This window comes from Aspergillus undulatus (assembly GCF_047715775.1).
Source record: "Aspergillus undulatus strain CBS 261.88 unplaced genomic scaffold BDV17scaffold_23, whole genome shotgun sequence".
NCBI lineage: Eukaryota > Fungi > Ascomycota > Eurotiomycetes > Eurotiales > Aspergillaceae > Aspergillus > Aspergillus undulatus.
Window position 1 is genome coordinate 283,905 of NW_027396627.1, and position 21,099 is coordinate 305,003.

At 51.0% G+C, this 21,099-nt stretch overlaps 7 protein-coding genes across 7 annotated transcripts; 4 read left to right on the top strand and 3 right to left on the bottom strand.

Annotated features, from left to right (window-relative positions):
* Window positions 1–1,222: 1,222 nt before the first annotated feature.
* BDV17DRAFT_291236 (flavin-containing monooxygenase) lies at window positions 1,223–3,252 on the bottom strand (the record flags this gene model as incomplete). Its single annotated transcript, XM_073762095.1, has 4 exons — window positions 1,223–1,342; window positions 1,424–1,877; window positions 1,927–2,462; window positions 2,530–3,252. The coding sequence occupies 4 exons, from the start codon at window positions 3,250–3,252 to the stop codon at window positions 1,223–1,225; spliced, it is 1,833 nt and encodes a 610-aa protein (XP_073615746.1).
* Window positions 3,253–4,589: 1,337 nt separating this feature from the next.
* On the bottom strand, window positions 4,590–7,068 carry BDV17DRAFT_263082 (male sterility protein-domain-containing protein). The gene has a single exon (XM_073757863.1). The coding sequence runs from the start codon at window positions 6,723–6,725 to the stop codon at window positions 4,773–4,775; it is 1,953 nt and encodes a 650-aa protein (XP_073615747.1). The 5' UTR covers window positions 6,726–7,068; the 3' UTR covers window positions 4,590–4,772.
* A 1,214-nt stretch (window positions 7,069–8,282) lies between these two features.
* BDV17DRAFT_86693 (aldolase) lies at window positions 8,283–9,845 on the top strand. Its single transcript, XM_073765260.1, has 7 exons — window positions 8,283–8,554; window positions 8,609–8,652; window positions 8,707–8,835; window positions 8,889–8,997; window positions 9,051–9,282; window positions 9,341–9,680; window positions 9,738–9,845. Exons 1-7 carry the CDS (start codon window positions 8,476–8,478, stop codon window positions 9,816–9,818), a joined length of 1,014 nt encoding a protein of 337 aa, XP_073615748.1. The 5' UTR covers window positions 8,283–8,475; the 3' UTR covers window positions 9,819–9,845.
* A 529-nt stretch (window positions 9,846–10,374) lies between these two features.
* On the top strand, window positions 10,375–12,125 carry BDV17DRAFT_263094 (SGNH/GDSL hydrolase family protein). The gene is made up of 5 exons (XM_073757864.1): window positions 10,375–10,542; window positions 10,612–10,698; window positions 10,775–11,075; window positions 11,153–11,408; window positions 11,506–12,125. Exons 2-5 carry the CDS (start codon window positions 10,641–10,643, stop codon window positions 11,701–11,703), a joined length of 813 nt encoding a protein of 270 aa, XP_073615749.1. The 5' UTR covers window positions 10,375–10,542; window positions 10,612–10,640; the 3' UTR covers window positions 11,704–12,125.
* Window positions 12,126–13,376: 1,251 nt separating this feature from the next.
* On the top strand, window positions 13,377–14,009 carry BDV17DRAFT_291240 (uncharacterized protein; the record flags this gene model as incomplete). The annotated part of the gene is made up of 1 exon (XM_073762096.1): window positions 13,377–14,009. One exon carries the CDS (start codon window positions 13,377–13,379, stop codon window positions 14,007–14,009), a length of 633 nt encoding a protein of 210 aa, XP_073615750.1.
* Window positions 14,010–14,116: 107 nt separating this feature from the next.
* Window positions 14,117–15,184, top strand: BDV17DRAFT_291241 (phytanoyl-CoA dioxygenase family protein; the record flags this gene model as incomplete). Its single annotated transcript, XM_073762097.1, has 3 exons — window positions 14,117–14,318; window positions 14,399–14,774; window positions 14,833–15,184. 3 exons carry the CDS (start codon window positions 14,117–14,119, stop codon window positions 15,182–15,184), a joined length of 930 nt encoding a protein of 309 aa, XP_073615751.1.
* A 1,881-nt stretch (window positions 15,185–17,065) lies between these two features.
* On the bottom strand, window positions 17,066–20,267 carry BDV17DRAFT_86722 (Zn(II)2Cys6 transcription factor). The gene is made up of 8 exons (XM_073765261.1): window positions 19,829–20,267; window positions 19,678–19,751; window positions 19,301–19,617; window positions 19,173–19,253; window positions 18,494–19,116; window positions 18,254–18,442; window positions 18,065–18,203; window positions 17,066–18,001 (listed from the first exon to the last, which is right to left on the bottom strand). Exons 1-8 carry the CDS (start codon window positions 19,981–19,983, stop codon window positions 17,117–17,119), a joined length of 2,463 nt encoding a protein of 820 aa, XP_073615752.1. The 5' UTR covers window positions 19,984–20,267; the 3' UTR covers window positions 17,066–17,116.
* Between the last annotated feature and the right edge of the window lie 832 nt (window positions 20,268–21,099).

The following is a 21,099-nucleotide window of genomic DNA, read 5'->3' on the forward strand; positions in this document are numbered from 1 at the left end:
CACCTACGTATGGGACAGCTGCACCAACAGCAATGAGAATATGGCACTTCTCGCTGGCGCTACACCACAAGATGAAGTATCTGGATATTCCAAGCCAGCAGCGATGAGCGGCGATAAACTTTCGCTCTACTTATTATGTATACCTTGTATTACTACTCGAGAATGTCGTCTAACTGAAAGAATAGTTTATTGTTGGAAGCGACTACTACCATGAGAAAGGGAAGTGGTTGTCAAAAAGTCAACCAACATCTAAAGCTGTCTTACTTGCAGACTGTCAAGTCGTTCTACTCTCCAGGATCCTTTCGACCTCCTTGTGGTTGCTCTCGTCTGAAATCGCTTTACAGGCATCCCACAACAGGCCGAGCGTAGATTCCCAAGCCGTCCTCTTGTTTCGGGCTATGCGGACCGCGGTTTCGAGAAGATCGAGCCTATGGCACAGGCTTGCTCCGTATTTTAGTAGTATTCGCATGGTATCAAGCCATCCTAGCTCAATGGCGTGGTACAATGGGCCCTCAACTGCTCCAGGACCATGGCCAGACACACCACTTGCAAGCAGCATCCCAACAAGTTCCGCGTGGCCTTCTTTGAAAGCAAGGCCCAATGCTCCCCACTGCTCATTCTGCAGAAACTCGGGATATCACCTGGCAGCATCGTCGAGGAGGAACTTGGCGTGGTCACCTGGCCCATGGTATCCCTCAAGCACCGCACACCAAAGCGGGGATACATGCGCTCTTGGGGGGGGGGGGGGTTTCACGAGAGCGGTGGGGTTGATGGAGTGTCCCTAGTCTGTACATGTCCTCGAGACGTCGTCGCTCCAGAATGCGGGTGTCAAGGTCAGCACCGGCATTGAGGAATGTTTTGGCTAGCGCGAGATCGTTGTTCTTTGCTGCGTAGACGAGGCCGGATGATGATGATGATGATGATGATGATGATGATGGGCGATATTGTAGGGGATGAGAACCGGTTGAAAGAGCCCATGGAAACGGCGGTTGGTGCTGTTTAGGGCTATCAGGTCATGCTGGTGGTCGGTCTCCTTGCCGATAAGGAGGAGGCTCTGCTTGGGGAGGTCGTTTAGAGACATCTAGGTAAGCTAGTTTGTCAGACTGCAAAAGCATATAGGACTTTCATCATTCCCTCTATCAGTAAACTACGGAGCTCATTATGGTACCATACATGGTTCATGATCTGCAGCCAGTTAGGTGGCACGTTAGATAGTCCAAGCTTACACCAGTCCCAGCTCAGTGGCCGCAATCTGCAAGGCAACGAATTTCGAGTAAACCCGACACAGCGCTAAGGCACCGGCCATGAACCAGAACCCAGGATGTCCGCTTGGCCGCCAGATCTATTGCATGCAAGTGATTAGCGCTTCCCCTTCGATCATCGAAATAGTAAGTCGACCCAGCAGGACGGGGTAGGTTCTTACCGTCCTCAGTTCGCCCTCCTCATCGAGTTCCCAGACGGGTTTACAACGTTCAGCCACCTTGTCACCGAGAACTCTTCTCACGGACTCATGCATATTCTCGTAGCCTGTAGCTAGTACGACGATATCGGCAGCAAGACGGCTACCGTCGGCGAGCAAGACGCCTGTTTCGTCGAACGCAGAAATTCCTTCCGGACAGCATTTCACCTTGATCTTGCCATCAATGATGAGCTGACTACACCCAACATCGATATAGTATCCCCCTATGCGGTCGACAATCAATCGCAGGATTCCCGCCCCATTGGCACCAAATCCAAGCTGAAACCCAGCCTTCGTAAGTCCGTCAAGGGTCTCCCTGTCCGCATCGGAGATCCGTTTCGTCAGGTCAACTGCAAGTGCTAGGGTCACCGGCCAGGGTAAGCTCTCTGATAGGACATCCTTGACTTCGATTGGTGTTCTGTAGGCCATTAGCGGGTATTTCAAAAACATGGCATCAGAGAACCAACCGATAATCATCAATGCCATCATTCTCCGGCAGCAGCGGCAATCCCTTCTCTGTAGTCAGGACATACGTTGGCCCCCGCTGTAGCATCGTGACATTTGCTCCATGCCGACAGTAATCCTCCGCGATATCGTGTCCGCTATTACCGGTTCCTACCACGAGCACTTTCTTTCCCTTTGGTGCAAACATAGCAGCGTCTTCATGTTGACTGCCATGGTACGCTATACCCTTGAACTGGGGAAGGCCTTTGAAGTCCAGAGGCTTGGGAAGACCAAATAGCCCAGCGGACCATGCGATGTGCCGCGGGTGAATCACTCTTCTGACTCCCTCACGGTCAAGCGTGACAGTCCAGTGTCCTTTGTCGTCGCAGTACCGCGCCGAGGTTATGTTCGACCCGGTCCAGACGTTCAACTCCATGATATGTGCGTAGGACTCCAGCCAATCTGCTAGTTTGTCTTTCGGGAGGTACTTTGGCCACGTATTCGGGAAGGGGAGGTACGCCATGTGACAGGTCTCGACACGGTCGTGAGTGACTAGGGTCTGAAGCAAAGCACGTCAGAGCATTCACTATGAATGAAGCAAGCAGGCAGGTAAAGTGGGGACAGACCTTGTACCGCTTCCTCCAATTATCGCCGACCCGTTGGTGTTTTTCCACAATTAGACAAGAGATCCCGAGCGCCCTCAGTCGAGCAGCCAGGTTCAGCCCAGACTGTCCTGCCCCAACAACAAGCACCGTCGGCTCACTGTCTCGAAACTCAACTTCCCTCGCTCGTTGCTCCGGCCAGCTTTCCCCTGGCGCACCTCCCGGTGCCAGTGGAGTAGTCCCCTCCGGGCGGTTGGTCCCGAGGATCTCCGGACATTCCTTGAGCCCGCCAAGCGCAGTATATATGGAATAAGCCTTCCACGGCCCATTCTCGATGTCCTGCGTCAGATAGATCACCCCGCTACCATGGCCAACTGCGCTCTCGAAGATGAAATGGCCAGTCACCCACGTCAAACCCTCGACAGGGCACTCTGCCTTAGGCTCAACATTTCGAGCCGGATCGAGACGAAGGTTTCGGATCTGAACCCGCGGTTGGTTTGCGCCTATGAACTCGGCGACTTTGTCATTTCCGTGGGTGGTGCGGAAGTCCCAGGTCAGAGCGAGCATATCCCGCCACCAGGAGTCTTGGTGGAAGAGGTCATGGATGGATACGGTTTCGGTGCTTGTCAGATACAAGTTCAGCGAATTGAGCCATTGCTGGGCTATTTCGGAGGCGTTGATGCTTCTTAGATCAATCCTGGGTGTTTTTGGGAGTTGGATGATATGGTCGTTCTTGGAGGATGCCATCGTGAGTACAGAGCTCATTGGGAAGCCTCGGTAAGCAGGTAGGCAGGATTTATTATGCGCTTCACTCGCGATACTCATACAAAACACATTCCGTCTCTTTTGTTACTGCAGAGTAAGCGTCTACCAACATAACTCAACACAGATTCTAACACTGGCTGGGTACGCGGTAAGCTCTGAGCAGAATGACGTACCAAATGCAGCTATGTTCATTCCTCGTCACCATGCAGGTAAGCATACCAGAGTTTGACGGAGACAGGTTCAGCTAGCCCTCGATTTCAGTTCATGTGGCATGTCCTGCAGGAAAGCCGCACAGGCCGTCGGCGGAGAGATAGTACATACCCAATGGCGTAATATTTAGAATTGGCCGTAGGACATTGAGTTCAATAATTCGTGAGAACTTGCATCTAGACTGCAGTGCGAAGACGAAACCGAAGATTGACCTGCTTCACCATGACCAACGCATGGAGCCCCCGCCATGGTACACAATCTGGATTTGTGCCACATCCCACTGGGATCGATGCAATGCTCTCATCGACATGCAAGCCATATCACATTCGTGTTGCACAGAGGCCGATGCATGAAGTAATCCAGGTGCGGGGGAAGCTGAAATTTCGTTTCGGTGTAGATGCATGTTCTCTCACTTTCGTGGTCCCTGTAGTTGAAACATGCACAGTCCATGATTGAAGCAGGGGAACCCTGTCCAAACCGACGAGTCCATACGCCTCGCGTAGATCAGTTCTAGTATTCTTATCACGCGCGCTTTTGTCCCACCGAAGGATGTATGATTGTATACCAAGGGTATGCCGAGACTAAGGAAACTCTTCCATAGGATAGGGTAAGTCGGGGATCACTATTGTAACTTACGAGTGAAGGGCAAACAGCAAAATGCCCCAACAAACAAACTACCCTGACCTCGTGAGGGGGGAACGCGCCGATACCCTTGGGCTGGCGAGAGACCTCAGTAGCGTACCCTGGTGTCCGTGCTCCGTGGCTTTGCTAATTGCTCTGTCAATTCTCACAATCACCTAGTGGCAGATACGGCCCCTACGCCCCACCCCTAGCAGTCGAGGCTCGGCACCGCGCGCGCGGGCAGTGAGGCCAACGAACCACTTGATATCAAGGCAACCGGGTCAGACAAGATTGCAGCGATACAGCAGGATTTACTACGGAAGCTTGTGGGCGGGGGACAGGACATTCATCGAGCCACCGTTCTTGCCAGATTACGGGTGCAATGTAATCATTAGGGAGGATACGTTTATCAATTTCAAGTAAGTAGATTAGGAACCCTCTCCAGCTTTCAAGCTGCTTAACTGCGGATCCAGAAACTGATATAATGACTGTGGTCTGCTAACTCTAGACAAATCCCTTGTAGTAATAGTTTCCAGGGTATTTATCGAACAAGTGTAATCATAATCTTCGCGAGCCATAATCCTTATAAGGTGAGAAGACAGGTAGATGAAGTAGAAAAGATGACGAGGCAAGTGAGAGTAGAGAAATTTCCATTGATATGTCGCTATAGCTCAGTTGGGATGCACATAGGACTGTTGAATCCATTGGCCAATGTAAATTTCAAGCAAAGCCCCAAGCGGCGGACATCTCAGCGAGCCGGGAATGCCAGATAGGGCACGGTGGAGGTTTTCTATTCCAAATGTCGGCATATTCGCCTGCATCTGCCATCGGGACCGGCCATCAGAGACCTTCTCGACCAACATTGGCATGATTGAGGAGAGTTCGCAGTCCTGAGTCTGGGACACCGTCGTAATCCACTCGTCATATGGCTTTTCAATCAGAGGTCTGCCCGACTGTTGTTTGATTAACTGGAACAGCGAGAGATGGCGCATCCTGCCTGTTCCAGGGTGAAGTATGTTATAGGCCGTACCCGAATTCTCGCGGTGTGAAGATATCCGGAGCATGCTTGAGACGACGAAATCGACCGGGACAAATTCTTCACTATGGCCAGGCAGGGATGGATAGACTCCGCTCCGCAAGCATGTTCTCACCAAAAGACTGATGAAATCATTCAGGTTGGTAGTCCCTGATGAGGAGTGGCCTAGTACAACTCCCAGACGGTGAATTGTAACGGGAAGACCCTGGTCGATTGCATTCCAAGCAATCATCTCCGCCGTAAACTGGCTCTGGGCATATCCCGTGTCGTATTCGAGAGCTGCTTGATGACCCTGAGGCCGTTCATCCTCCGGAATATGCTTAGTAGAATTGACCAGCTCTGTTGGTCCATAAGCGCTGATGCTGGATGTATAGTGCAGCGGTTTCGATTTGCCTTCCTGAGAAAAGCGGAGCATGTTCAAAGTGCCTAGGACGTTGACTGCATGATGACTCGAATACGGTTGCAGGTAGTTGACATGAGCAGCGAGGTGGAAGATTACGCTGGTCCAGTTTGCCCAATGTTGATATTGACCGTGGCTCAGACCAAGATGGTCATGGACCACATCGCCAGGAAGAGGCACGATAAGAGCCTCTTGCTCTGTGCTGATGCTCAGTCCATATCGGTCGAGGACCCGTCGTATTCTCAACAGCGCGCAGTTTTCGTCTTGCGCACGAACTAGGCAAGCAACCTTCTTGACTTGAGGGTGGGATAAGAGCTCCTTCAGGAGGAACGCACCAACAAAGCCCGTTGCCCCAGTTAAGAAGACGCGACCCTCCGACTCCCTTTGCCAATCTATGGCCTCCGCAATGCTAGCCGTCAGGCCTTGACCAAGGTTGGAATCGCGCATCCAAGGTTGTGCGCGAAGGCTTTCTTCATATTGTGCGCCGAGTCGCGCTTTCCGCACCTCCTCGCTCATGCCAAACAGTGTCGGCGACTCGAAAAGGGCAGCCACTCGAAGGGGAACATCAAACACTCGATTTATTCTGGAGATCAGCCTGGCTGCATGTAGTGATGTTCCACCGAGGGAGAAGAAATCTTCCTCTGCGCTGATCCCCGCAGCTGGCATTCCCAGCACTTGTCCCCACAGCTTGCGCATGGTATCTTCGACATTCTCTGTTGTTGCGGCCTCATTGACGATGGAGTGCTGCTCGAGCTCTTCCTGGAACTCGCGAGCAAGTTGTTTTCGATCGACTTTTCCACTGGGTGTCAGCGGGATAGCGTCCACTAACTTCAAACGAGGAACCATGAGGTGCGAGGCTCGCTGAACATATGCCTCCTTGATTGACTTCTGGACAACGCGTGACGAAGAGGGCACAACATATGCCACGAGTATCGTCGAACCCCCACTGGATTGGAGCTCAGTCGCCTTCAGTGCGACTGCCGTGGACACGAGCTTCGTCTCTAGAAGACATCGTTCGATCGACTCAAGATCTACTCTTTGCCCGCTGATCTTGACCTCGTTGTCTCGGCGTCCAAGGTACTCGATAAGCCCGGCCGGGTTTCTTCGGACAAGATCCCCAGTGCGGTAGAGCAAACCGGTACTCGTATGTCCCAAAATCGGAAGATGCGGCGCCCCAACGAACACCATGGCTGTCTTCTCTGGGTCGCCGAGATAGCCAGCTGCAACTCCTGCACCTCCAACTAGAAGCTCGCCAGCAGTGCCATCGGGGACCGGCTGCAGCTCCTCATCAACCACATAGGCCGTGTAGCCTCCGAGTGGTCGTCCGATAGGTATACTGCCCACCTCCACATCTTCCTGCGACACTTGATAAAAGGTCGTCAAGACTGATAGTTCTGTCGGTCCGTAAGCATTGATGAGCCGTCGTGGTGGGCCATTCGCAAAAATCTTCCGAACGGTTTGGATGTTTATAGCCTCTCCACCTGTCACGAGGGTGTCGACAGTGGAGTAGGCCGCAGGATATGCGTGCGTGATGGTTGCCAGCAAAGAGGTGGTTTGCCACATGACGTCGAGGCTCGCCCTTTTGACTTTCTTCGAGAAGACGGCTGGGTCCAGGGTCTCGTCGCGGCTGAAGACCACGAGAGTGGCGCCATGCAGGAGCGCAGACCATATCTCCCAAAGAGAGACATCAAACCCGACATTGCAAACATGGCCAACACGACTGCCACGAGCTATGGGTGTGAAGGTCTCGTTGAGAATTAGATTGATGACGCCCATAGCCAAAACGCGGACAGCCTTTGGCTTGCCAGTGGAGCCGGATGTAAAGAAGACGTGGCTGCAGGACCTCGGTCCATTGTCACATATCTCGTTCAGATAGCTCACGGCATTTGTGCAACTGGAGCTGGAGTCCACGAGGATATGCCTTAGAGAGGGGCAGCGCGCGTTGTTCTGAGCGTCCGTCAACAGAACGGAGGGCCCCAGGTGGCGAAGTAAGTCGGCGATGCGTTCGTCAGGGAGGTCAACGTCTAGCGGAACACATGCGGCCCCAGCGTATATGATTGCCATTTGGCAAACGACATGATCAATGCCCCTAGCGGCGAGAATTGGAACTGGTTCTTCTTTCTGGACTGCGAGTCCCCGGATCTTGTGCGCCACGACCGATGCTCTGTGGTGCAACTCGTGAAAAGTCAACGCCTTTGAGTCCTGTTCAATGGCAATATGGTCCCCGAAGACGTGAAGCCGCTCGTGAAGAAGTCGAGCAAGCCCTGCGGCGGATGCTCCTTCCGATACCATTTCGTAGATCTTTCGTTCCTATTGTCAGTGGATTGATTCTTGCGTGAGGAATCCTTTGCGTTGCCAGCACTGGGAAAGATACCGCAAGAAATGGGTGTCAGGGCCCAGCACCAGGAGAAGGAATTAGCGTTTGTGCAAAGGAACCTCTCAGAACATCAGCAACACAGTCACAGTGATATTGAACTCGACAACGCAGTGGCGAGCAGCCTTGCGGTGCAGCATCGATTCCATCATCTCATCGAGTGATCAGCTTGGGCTCAGCAAGTCAGGAAGCTCCGCTTAAGACTCCAATAGATCAGTTCATGCACTGGACGCAATAGATCTCGGTTTGATTTTGAATCGACCCATCGACTCCACTCTGGTACGGCATATATTGAACACACGGGAACCAATCACCAAGGATCAGGACAGGATAGAGGCCAATTTCGATTAGGACTGATCAAGATCGGAAACACCGAATTCAATGTCTACGAACAGGTGGCTGGCTGGGTTTCACGAGCCTGTGAGAAATCCACGGATCTATCTGGGGTCTGATACTAGTTTAAAAACCAGTTGAAGGGCCATCTTCTGCGGTGGTTGGAATTATATGATCGTATACATTTGAGCGAAATACCAAAGCCCATTTCAAGATAATCTACACTTCATCATGGAGAAGACACGCGTGAATCTGCTCGAGTATCTCCGCTCGAAAACGCAGGTTGACCTCGACACCTTTGACGTTTCCGGTGAGAGCATTGATGACCTTCCATCTGACGTCCAGAGCTAATTTAACGCTGAAGCCGTCAATCAATTCGGACAGCTCGTCGATTGCACCTCGAATCAGGTTTGACTCCCTCATGAGAGAACAAGAAACAGTCTTTAACCATTTCTCCATCAGTACCAATACTACACCGAGCTCTTGAAACCACACAGGAAGGCCATACTTCAGAAGACATTGCAGGTTACGAGCACCCTTCAAGATAGTTTCACCGGAGTCCCATTTGAGGAGCTTGCGGTGGAAGTTGGGGTACGTGAATTCTAGCCTTTTGATATCCTCAACCCTCACATCGCAATGTCCAGGCAGTGCTGCTAGCCCATGAAATGCTTCCAACTTTCAGCGGAAACGTCCATGTTATGGCAAATCCGAGCTATGCCTTCTCAAAGGAGAAGACTGTTGAGGCCGCAAAACGTATGCACCTTCTCATAATCTACTATTCTGTTCCACGCTAAGCAGATGAAAAGGATATTATCGCCTCTTTGCGCTGATAAGCCCCTCTTTTTCCACCGCACGAATCGTGATCAAGGTCTCCGCAACCTGGGAAGGTCTCCAAGCATGCCGCGAACTTCACGCCCTCGGCATCAAAACTCTCGGTACCTGTCTTTTTACCATGGAGCAGGCGGTTCTTGCCGGAGAGGCAGGCTGCGTGTCTATCTCGCCATTCGTGAATGAGCTGAGGATCATGATCGATCCGGAGTAAGGACTCTAACATAAATACTCATTAATTCCACGCTCACCTTCTCTGCCTCTCCAGACACAAAGACCCAGAGCCCCTACTGGACATTTGCGTGCAAGCGCAACGATGGTACGAGCGCAAATCTATTCCGACTAAAGTGAAAGCCTGCGCGACTGTTGGCGTGGAACAAATCATCAAGCTCGCTGGAGTCGCTGCCTTCACCATCGAACCAGACGACTTGAGGACGCTACAGTCTACTCATTGGGACGCCAAGGATATAGAGAAGATGTGCCTCTTCGCAACGGAGAACTGCGCTCAAGAGACTGTGGAGTACGGCTCCTATATCGATGACGAGGCAAAATTCCGCGCGGACTTCGCGCGGGCGGATGAGGGAAAAGCGCAGCGGAAACTCATTGAGGTGAGCCCAGTCGTAATACTACTGTCGCTAGCTTTTCAAGATGACTCACTTGGACAGGCAATTGGAATCTTCAGTGGCTATCAGGTCAAGGCTGAGGCACTCATTCGAGATGCAAGGGTGTCAGGGAGTGCTTATTGAGGGTTTTGTCTTAGGGCACGTTTGAAATAATATCACTAGCTACTTGTCTCTTCAAATGTTGAATTGCTATCCCTGGTTCGGAGTTTCTCGAAGTCATACATAGAATATTCTTTTGCACCCATTAGTATTTTCTAGGTCGAGCCGCCAAGCTAACTACAGCAACTCAAGAGCGCCTTATACCTAGAAAAAGACCAGCCAATACGCAAAAGCGCAAGAAACTAGCCAGAGACGAGCTGCAACTACAGCCTCATCATGAACCGATCGTGAATCCCGCTCAACTGAGCTGAGCGCTGCACAGCACCACGGTCGTCACGAGCCGATCCTTGCCCTACACTGATGACCCGCAGCCCCAAAAAATGAGAAGAACAAAGGAATGCACACTTGACCTTGCAGCCGCTGTCCAATCAGCAAGTCAATTCATTCTCATCGGCGTCAGGTTCCTGCAAGATAGTCTTTGCTCCACGCACATGTTACACGGGGGCTGAGACAGGGGCATGCTGACACCCCTCAACCCGCGAGACGTCTCCGATCACCGCTTATAAAAGAAGCCTCTCCGGTAAGATACAGCTTGCAGCTTGGTTTCACGTCAGTCCTTGAGAGAAGCAAAAATGCGCCTCCAGAGCGTCTTGAGCTGGATTGCGGGCGCCCCGGCTCTGAAAAACACCAATGGGAATGGTGGGCCGATTCTAGGGCGGACACCGAGCATCAGGTCGCTTTTCACCTTGTATGCAGTTGATTTCCCAATTTTAATCTGGCCGTGTTCGAAATGTGATAGCTAATGGGGCTGAACCAGCGGGGACTCCTACTCGACTACCGGTTTCAATGCGTCATTCACGCAGCCTTCACCGGGAAACGCCATGGGGAATCCACCACTTGGTATGTACGTGCGCTTCTAGATCCAACTGCTGAATCACTTCCAAAGGGGACCCGGCTGACACGGACACGAACATCGACAGGGACCGGCACTGCAGCAGACGGCATCAACTGGGTTGGATACTTGACGACCACGTACAACGACACCCTAGTACTGAATTACAATCCTGCCGTGTATGGCGCCACGATAGACAATGACATCGTTGCAAATATCCCTGAGGATCTAGTCTACCAGGTTGAGGAAGTCTTCGAGCCGAACTATTGTGGTTCTGGTTCTGGTCCCAACTCGAGGAACACAAGGACAGAGACAAAGACACGGACAAGAACGGGGCAAGAATGGAACCCCGATTCGACGCTGTTCAGTCTCTGGATTGGGATCAACGAGTACGTAGACTCGTGCTCCCAAGCCCAAGCCCAAGCCCAAGCTAATCGTTTCCGATTGCTGACTTCGTCCATCGCAGCATCTACTTTCTCTCCCTCCGCCCCGATCCATATCAGGATATGCACTGCGCAATTGTGCGGTACTTCGAGCTCATCAACAAACTGCACACCTGCGGCGCTCGAAATTTTCTCATCTTTAATGTCCCGCCGTGTGACAGGAGTCCGCATGTTCTGGCCTATGAGCCCAAGGCTAGAGAAGAGTACAATGAGGTCACTGTGGAGTATAATGCGCAGCTCAGTAATGCTATTGATGCCTGGAGTGAAGACCATCCAGATGTAAGTCACGATGCGATATGCGATATGTGATACATACCCCGCGCCTGTTTTACCACCTAGTTGGAATATCGGCTAACATGAGTTTAATACTTGCTAGTCATCGGTAGTAGCCTACGACTCGTGGTCGTTTTTCACTGAGGTCCTCGACCATCCCGAGGTGTATGGCTTTACGGATGGCACTTCTATTGGGTCTGGGGAGAAGTATGTCTGGTGGGATGACTTTCATCCTACGTCGGCCTTCCATCGGTTTCTTGCGCAGGATGTTGGAAAATTTCTGGGGTGGACTGATGAGTAGATTGGAGGTATTGGCTCCTGTATAATATGAAGCTAGTGCTTGGATTTTCATTTCATGACTGATTGACCAGAAGGTCCAGAAACCCAGGCTTTTCCCCTGTACCTCGTCATTGAGACCTCTATCACATTTCGATCTGGTCTGGGACTGACAAGTAGACTGCCTCTTGCAGCAAGTTATTTGATCCATGCAGCTTATAAAGTCTGGGCTTGCTTGGCGAACGAGCATCGGATATTCAATGTCGGCCCGCGAGGCTGACTGAGCTGTTACACGTCGTCTGCTTCACAATATCCTGGGCAGTCATGTTGGCAATAGTTATCTATGCAAGTCCTGAGGCGCCATCACTGGTGCCCAAGCATTTTCTGGTAGTTTAGAGGTAGGTAAAAAGGCGAACTTCATTTCTATGGATCGGGATCTGAGCAAAAGGGAGTTCGCAGGGGCGAATATCCTCACGACTTGGTTTAAAGGTATAATAGTTTTTAATGCAATGACATTTCCGCACACTCACGCAGGGTCCTCGCATGCAGCTAGCAAGCTGTGACAATTTCCTGGAACCCCCCCTGCCAAGCTCATTGGAAGGCTTAGAACAAGACATGTCAATATCACCCTTTTAGGACATATCAGCTAGGCTATCTTCTGTCCTCATCTTATGAAACGAACTATGAAGGCGACAGACCATCACAACCCCAGTTTTTTGGGTTATAGTTGCCAGCTTAAGGGTCGAACAAGTAATAGCTACCCCTCTATGCAATCTCAACCGAGCCAGTCCTGCGAGACAAATCGGGGACCATCAGTCCATTATTGCAGAAGTGAAAGCGAACACAAGGAACTTGCAAAGAGTCTCATTTCTCCCCATCATAGTTTGAGCAGGGATCAGGTTCTTTGAGACGTGGTAGTCACGATTTTCGGACGTTGTCAAACCTTGAAACACTGGCATGAGGGAATCCTCCATGGTACCGAGAACGGATGTTTACCGGCTACGTGAACCTCAACAGACCAGGGCGTGCGGCAAGCACTCACAGCGAACCCCACTGAGGAGCCATGGTTGACCCCGCGGAGCGATGTGATGTAGTTTAGGTTTGCTGCGTAGTCGAGTGAATACATTTCAGCCCCAACTCGATGCCACGCTGGCAGGCCTGCAGGCTGGATAGAAAGGCTTGTGCGTGAGCCCTGAAATTGAGCTAGCTTTCCTTCCTGCGGATTCGCGGCCAGCTAAAGACCAGTTCGATTTGAAAGTGATTGAGGTGAGGAGTAATCACGCAGCTCAAAGGGCAAAATGCGCGTCAGGGCAGGATCATGATGATGGAGTGCCCCAGAAACTGGAGGAGCTAGGCACAGCGGGTTTTCCGCGGCCTGCATTTCTGGCCCCGATTTGTATCTGCATAGGACAACCTGTGGCACACTAGCCGAAGAAATGAATCTAGACCTTGCGAGCCGAGGAGTGAAAGTTGTGTTGAGAGATTCCAATTCTATTTGGTATTAATGTGTTCATACAATCACCTGCAGGTTACTCAAGGCCTTGTATGCTACACCGCAGCGGGTTATTAAGCGTGTCCCTCTTGGTGGTCTCTCGAGCACCCGTTAACTATAAAACAGACCAGCAAAACAGTCTACCGAACGGCTATCACTACCCTTGTCCAAGTCATAGTTCACATATTGACGTATGACAAAAAGCAATGTCTTCCTCCACCTGGAAAGTCTTGCACTCGGCCATTCAACCCCCGAGCACATCCGAACTATCCGACGGCTTTGCAATCCACGCACCCCTCTCCACGGACCTCTGGGAAACCCCCAGCACGCCCCCGGTCTTCAACTGCCCAATGATCTACAAGCCCATGCCATTGGCCTCTTTCAAACGCGCCCGCGTCACCGTCACTGCGGATATCCAGTCCCTCTACGCTCAGGGCGGCTTGGCGCTGATCATCCACAGATCTGATGGAACTCGCGCCTGGATCAAGACTGCCGTTGAGTTCATGGACGGCGAGCAGCTCGTCTGCACGGTCGGCAAGGATCAGTGGCCGGACTGGTCCCCGGGTTCTATGATTCCGCCACGACTGGCCGGGCAGCCAGTGAGAGAGGTGACAATCGAAATCGCAAGGGAGCCTACTGGGCTGGCTGTGTTTGAAACCGGTGCGGAGGCAAGAGATGGACTAAAGAAGCGAAGGATGATCCGGGAACTCGCTTGGGTATTTGCGGGGGACGCGAGTGATGAGTGCTATGTTGGTGCTTATGCGGCGAAGCCTCTTGGGGATGAGAAGGATGGGGATATGGTTGTTAGGTTCCGAGGGCTTATTGTCGAGGGCCAGTAGTACTTCCTACTTTTAGAGAGATAGGTATAATCCTACGTACCATCTTGGAGATAGCCGCCTTGTTGTTCACTTCGAGCTCTCGTCCCAATGCATTCAGCGCAGGCAACATGACTTCATCAAAGGAGTATGGGCCCGGCCTCCAATACGTCTCCACAGACACTCCACTGGAAGATATCTACTATCTCATTAAGCGAGACGGAGGTGTTGCCATTCGCAACTTAATTACTCCCGAAATACTGGACGAAACCTACGAGGATATCAAAGACAGAATCAATGATGATGCAGAATGGGAGGGCGCTTTTTTCCCGAGTAAGTATGCATGCATCACTTCGAGCCACAAAGCTACGCTTGTTGAACTTTGCTGACCACATCTGATGCAACTATGATAGAGGAAACAAAGCGCGCCCCATCCCTTATCGCCAGAAGTCCGCTCTACACCAAAACACAAGTGATGAACCCGATATTCCAGGCCGTCTGTTCCCATTTCCTCACAACGCGGAGCACTTTCTGGTGGGGTGATAACCTCAAGGAATCTGTCTCAAAACCTCAAATAACTTCTTGCGTTGCAATCGAGATTGGTCCAGGAGGCAAGGCACAGCCTCTACATCGTGATTCTTACATCCACCACCGTAAAGTCCCAGAGATAGATGAGTGGGATGATGAGCGTGATAAAGAGAGAGACCCAACTGTCGGCATGTTCGTTGCCGGCTGCAAGGTGACTAGGGCGAATGGCGGGACGCAGCTTATTCCTGGGAGTCATCTTTGGTACGTCTCTATTTCTTCTAAAGTAGCGAAGCCGCTGCTAAAAACAGGCTCACTTTAGGGCTACCGTACCAGACAAACCACCTAACCCAGCCGACGCGATTGTGCCAGAGTTAGAGAAGGGTGACGGTCTCATCATGCTGGCATCCCTCTTCCATGGCGGCGGCAACAACACCACAACCGACCAATACCGCCTCGTCTATTCCACATTTGCGACAAGAGGCTACCTGAGACAAGAGGAGAATCAGTACCTCGCTGTGCCTAAGGAGATAGCCAGGCAGTACGACCGGGCTACTCTGGAGTTCATTGGCTACTACATCAGTGAGCCGGCGGGGGGCTGGGTGGAAGAGCTGGATCCGTACTATGCGTTGTACCCGGAGAAGTTGAAGGATGCGAAAATGACTGACTTTTAGAGCATTCTGACTGAAGGGTGATCTCCATTGTCCATATGCCCATGTATTTATGGACAATCGCGCACCTTGCCTGAGGAATAAGCGGTACATGAGGTAGCTTAGCCCCAACGGTCACGAAGGTCATTCTACTTATTATCTCTTTGTTCCAGGAAAGTCCAAAGACGCCTCTCTCACTGCAATACAGGGCTAGCTTAATAGTATAAACTTCATGAATGTTCCGTTCGACCATGTATGCAAGTGCTTTTCTCTTCCAAGAGCCTGACTTCTACATCGCTAAGATTCCTATCAACCTAAACTGCCGCCATTATAGGCTACCGTCTAGTCTACAGAGATATTCCTGGTCTCTATACCTTTGCAAGCGGTTACTTGGTAGCACCCAAAGTATTGGTATATGAGATAATTTTATCATGGTGCAGTCCATCCGTAATCACAACTCCTTAGGCCTCCAAAATGGCCTTTTCAACCACATAGCCCATCTTTTCTGGATCTGAGCAGTTCTCCTGGAGGATGCCCTCAACTATAGAATGCTTGCTGTCATCAACGATTGCCTTACAAGCTTTATACAAAAGAAGAAATATATCCACCCGCCGCAAAGGCTCGCGGGAGCACCTCATTTCGCCTAGCGCGGTCTCTAATCTGTTGAAGTCACGGCACATATCTGCCCCATGGTCTATCAACAGCCGAGTAGCTTGAACCTGTCCCTGCCTAACAGCATGATAAAGAGGAGTCCAGGGAGAACTGGTATCTCCGTCAGGGGGTGCACCCCGTCGAAGGAGCATTCGAAGGATATCTGCATCTCCACCATAGGCCGCTTGTCTCTGTGCCATATACCGGCCCTCCTATAGTATATGAGGGTATCTTGTCGCATAATCGCCAAGAAGCATCTCAAGAATGGCTGCTTGGCCATGCATCCCCGCGTCTCATATCGCAGAGTGTGGGAAACTGGGTCTCGTATTTATATTCAATGCGACTAGCTTTCGAACAATGGTAACATACCATTCCTCACGCAGTGCATCAAAGCAGTATCGGAATATACCACGGCCTACAGTACCGGGTCTGCACCGCGTTCCAGGAGTACGGCGGCAAGGTCCTCGTGACCATTCCAGATAGCAATGCGAAGGAGTGTATCGAAGCTACCAGCAAGTGCTGCTTCAACGGCAGTATTTCCAGGTTCGAAATCATTTCTATCTTGCATATCGATAGCTTCTACAATCGCGAGAATCAGCTCTGGTGGCAGGGTGGAGAGTAAATTTTGAAGAGCCAAACAACCCCTAAGCGCAGTAAATGCAGTGGTCAGACTGGGACATGGATGAATCATTTATGTTCCTTAGCCACTGGCATGCCCATCAATGTCAGTGAAAGGGTATGAGAGGCTTTGCCTGTTGCTGACGAATCACATTGAGTGCTCTACTGCAAGTTGTGAGAGCATTGTCACATCCCTTTGTGTGTGTTCTTGGGGGTGAATAGAAACACTAACACAGTACATTGAAAGTACGTTTTATAATGAACAATGGGAAAAGTTGCCACAAAGGTTGGCTCCCTGCTGGCTTTCTCCATTGTCTTATCCTAGCTTTATCGTTGACCACGATCATAGTCCCTAATTTCCTGTCTAGGATATACTGATGGCTATAAGGTTGCTCCCAAGACGTCTACTAAAAAAATATGACATGTCTCTATATACGAACATAATAATAAAAACTGGGTACAGTGGGCAATATATTCGCTCCGCTGCACATTCCGCCATTTCCTAGGTATTGGTAACAGTCTCAAAACACATAAGACCTGCAATGAACAAGGCAATCATACGAGATTGAGTCTAGCCCGAATCTGAGGGAGCCGATCAACTGCCCAGCACTAAGGTAGCGAAGGATCACGATCCCGCGGCATTTCGGATCGGAGACCGGCAAGGTTGATCATGGTCAGGAGCTTGACCTACACCAAGCCATCGTTACTATCGGTCTGATCGTCGCTAGCCTGAGGGTCGTGGGCGTGTTCGTAGTTGGGGCACGTCAGAGGGTAAAGCATTGAAGAACCATTGCCGGCCATCTCATTATAATAGTCAAAGAGAGACATTTGGTACGTGGAGTTGTCATCGCCACTCATGTATACTTGTCCTAGGCCACCGCTGGCCAGGTGATCTGCCATGAGTGTCGTTGGATTGCTCCCTAAAGTCCCAATGTGTCCTGTATATTCCGTTACTGGGGTTGGTGGTTGTTGAAGAAACGGCACGGCCGTGACAGGAATTTGATTGAGGAAGTCTAGGTTGATGGGACACTGCTCGAATATCACGGGTGGGAGCTGTTGATCGTATGTCGTGTCTATCCCTGATACGCCCGGCCACAGAGCACCTGGTATAGGCTGGAACTGGAAAGTAGGCTTGGACACTGGGCCAAGTAACCCGTTTACCTTGGAATAATGGGGGCTTAGGCTCTCATTCTGGGGCCTGATGACAGAAAGTGGTCGAGCGGGCGCGCAGTAGGATGGACACCAGAAATCTGGCTCTGACTTGTCCGACGGGTTAACGAGGTCTGTTATCGTCATCCATGGAAGCCTAGCATTAGGAGCCCCAGCTGCCGTGCTCCGGAGGAACTCGGGTATATCGTTGTCGTGCGGAAGGCGTCCTATGGACAGGCTATAGTCGACAGAAGTCGAAATGAGAAGATAGGAACGCGGGAAGCAGACAAAAACGTCCACCCAGTCATTGAGGCGCGACTTCGTGTTAGGCCCAAGGTTGGATCCTAAGCTGCTGGCGTTTCTCGTGGATTGAGAACTGGCGACGGTTTGGGCGTGCGATCGGTGCTCTCGGAGGAGCAGCTCCTGAGAGAGACTGTAAACCAACTTCAAGATCTGGTTTGTCCCGACGGCAACATAATTGGTTACATTGTAAAGAAGCGCCAATCGGCGGTATATATCCGCGAGAAGGTCAACGTGCCTTCGGCGGACGACCATTTCCTCGTATGATTGAGCGAGCTTCACGTCAAACGCCGCGTTGACCAGGGGAGTTGCAACGAATGCCAAACTATAAACAGTTAGTCAAATTCTAGAAGTAAGGTAGAGGTATATTCTAACGTGCTCAGCGGGATATTTTCAACGTTTCGATAGTCGCTGAAATACTCCATCGTATCAGTTAAGTTAGCCACTGCGTCCCTCAACAATGACGCGCACTCAGATAGCTGCATCGTGTAGTTCTTCCCAGCAAAGTCCGAATGACTCTCTACAATCAGTCCTTCGTAATGCGATAGATTGGATTGGGCGGCACTGGTGAAGTCAGTTGAGTAATATCGAAGGAGAAGCCTACTGCAGACTTACTAATAGTACATGTAGGTTATCTTAATAAACGTCATGACGGGCGACGGCAGTACGGTGCCATTAGGTAGTGTCTGGGGCGGGCTGAATCTCCTCTTCCAGTGCAATAGTTGGTTTCGTAGTCTCTTAATCTCGCACCTATGTGACTGGAAACCTTTAAACGAAAGCGATGGTGATGAGACTCCGTTCGAAGTGAACATGAACGACGCCATATCAGATACCAGCACAGCTAGGCGACACTGATGCTGCAAAGTCTCGAAGAGAATCCTCTTTGAATTTTCGTCATACACACGCGAGCTGGAGATTTCGTCCGCGAAATCTGCTTCCTCGAGATAGCTTGTCTCTGCGTTGAAATGCTTTGACGTGATTTGAGTGCGGCGGCGCAGCCCAAGGCATAGGCATCGATCCCGCAGAAGGATTGACCACCAAAGACGTTTTGTCATCGCATTTTGTAGGTCGCCAGCGAAGGAAACCGGTTGTTGGCCAACAAGTACAGTGCTTTGGGTCGCGTTGACAAGCCATAGACTGCCGGTCTGGGGGTCATCGGGGGAGACCTGATGCGAGAGAAGTACCGCTCCTTGGGCCTTGTAGAGAGGTGAACTTTCAGCCCTCAGGTCAAATAATAACTGCGCTTAGATACATGGTCAGAATATATAACCCTCTGAGAGTTTGAGATACGGACCTTGGCACGCTTGTAGAATGACGCTCTTGCGGTGTCTTTGTCGCTGAAGCCGCAACGTATGATGCTCTCTTGGGATACATACTGGCAACGGTAAGCGAGGGAACGGCAGGAGCTATGGTCAATCTCACAGAAACTGCTCTGAACAACATGGCTTGGAAGACAAATAGCGACACTTTCTCTCCTGAATCTGTTGTTTCGCTCTTGGTAGGTTGGTATAAGCGCCAGAACTGAGCTTCGTCCAGCACCGGGGTCTCTGGGTGAATATGTAGGAAAAACTGGTTGACAAACTCATCGAGGACGGAGTGGTCGGGAACTGAGAAACAGCCCTTTGAGCGCATGTAGGCGACGTCCTCCTTGTCCAATGCTTGAACATTGTTCAACTCTAGGAATGGATAATGTGAGAAGTCGATGCTTCCGGTCGACGGTATTTCTCTTGATCTGGCCTCTATTTGACAGCAAAAACATTAGTCTTGTCCGTTAAAGGAAGACTGTAAGATAACCTTACCATTAACCGTTCTAGTCGGTCGAGCATTCGTGGCGGTCGCACTTGCCGTGCCATTCTGATAGAAGCTCCTTGAACTGCGCCAGGGGTTAGCCAGACTTCTGCTGAGATTCTGTGTCGCCTCGGTCGGCGTCGCTACTTCCGGTGCACTGACTATCGAGGAAGCTTTTCTCGAAGAATGCAAGTCTCCTTCCCGTCCTGAAGGCACCTGGTACACGGACAGCCGCGAAAAGAGGCATCGCAGCGGAGCTTCCGTTGATGACAGGAGACGCAGGCGCGCGAGGCCCTCCTGCCTTGTTGAGAGAACATAATAATAGGACCGGTCAAGGAGCCTCTGCTGGCAATAGTGGACTGGCACGGTTTATTTCCTTCTTGCCGAAAGATAAGAGCAGCTAGCGGAATCTGTCAATAGGATACAGGAAAAGGCGGCGTGGTGAATGTGCCAGAGCGAATTCAATTGCTGACTCGACATAGAGGTATCATTTGATTCAGATACCGAGGGAGAACGATCTGTTTGGGTTTGGTCGACGTTCGAACTGTTGAATGCACTAGACAGAAGATAGTTCGACCAGTAGGGGTTTTTTGATACCCCGCACGAATATTCGTCGTGGACGAGTAATGGCCACTTCCCGATGCATACAAGTCAAGGGCAAGCCAGGAGGATCAATGACAGGGTCGATGATCACGGTGGCTATGAGAGGGTTCTAAAGTTCACCTTGAACCGTCAGAAGAGATGACTAGGAAGGGGCAGGAAACCACTCAAGCGCCACGCGCGAAAAGCTAGGAATTGCCACGAGCACCCTATTTGTGGTTGCAGGGACAGGATGATAATATTAGCCAGTATTCCTCACGCTCATTAACGCCCATGCACTTTGTCGATGGCCCTCGCAAGCAGACCATCGCTGGCAAGTCTCACAATAAAATTAGACGAGAAGGATAAGGCTACATGTCGACTTGAAGCAGTGTTGAAACCGCCTCCAGGCCGCAGCCAAACCGGGGTCCGACGTCGCCTTGCGCCAACAGCGTCAGTTGGTGCTATTGGTGCTTATTGAGAGGATGAGCAATGGCTTGATCCTGGAGGAACCCCACAGAAATTTGACAGCTTGGCAAACGCGGGGATCACATGTGAGGGGGTCCGGGGTTTGACCGTGCTGGACGCCCTGAGTACGTCGACCCTCGGTGCTATCCAGACAGAATGCTTATCCGGAGACGGCGAGTCAATAAAGGCGCATCGAAGTAAGCAACATCATAATTTTGATGTCATTGGGAAATCCAAGACACGAAGCGCTAGTCCATTACTTGTCTAGACTCTGACATCAATCAGTCTAAGATACGAGAGCAGTACATACCCCCTAAGAAACTGCAAGGCACGCATCTTAGCTCAACAAAGGTAACTTGGTGTAACGGAGTCTGGGGGTAGGTTTG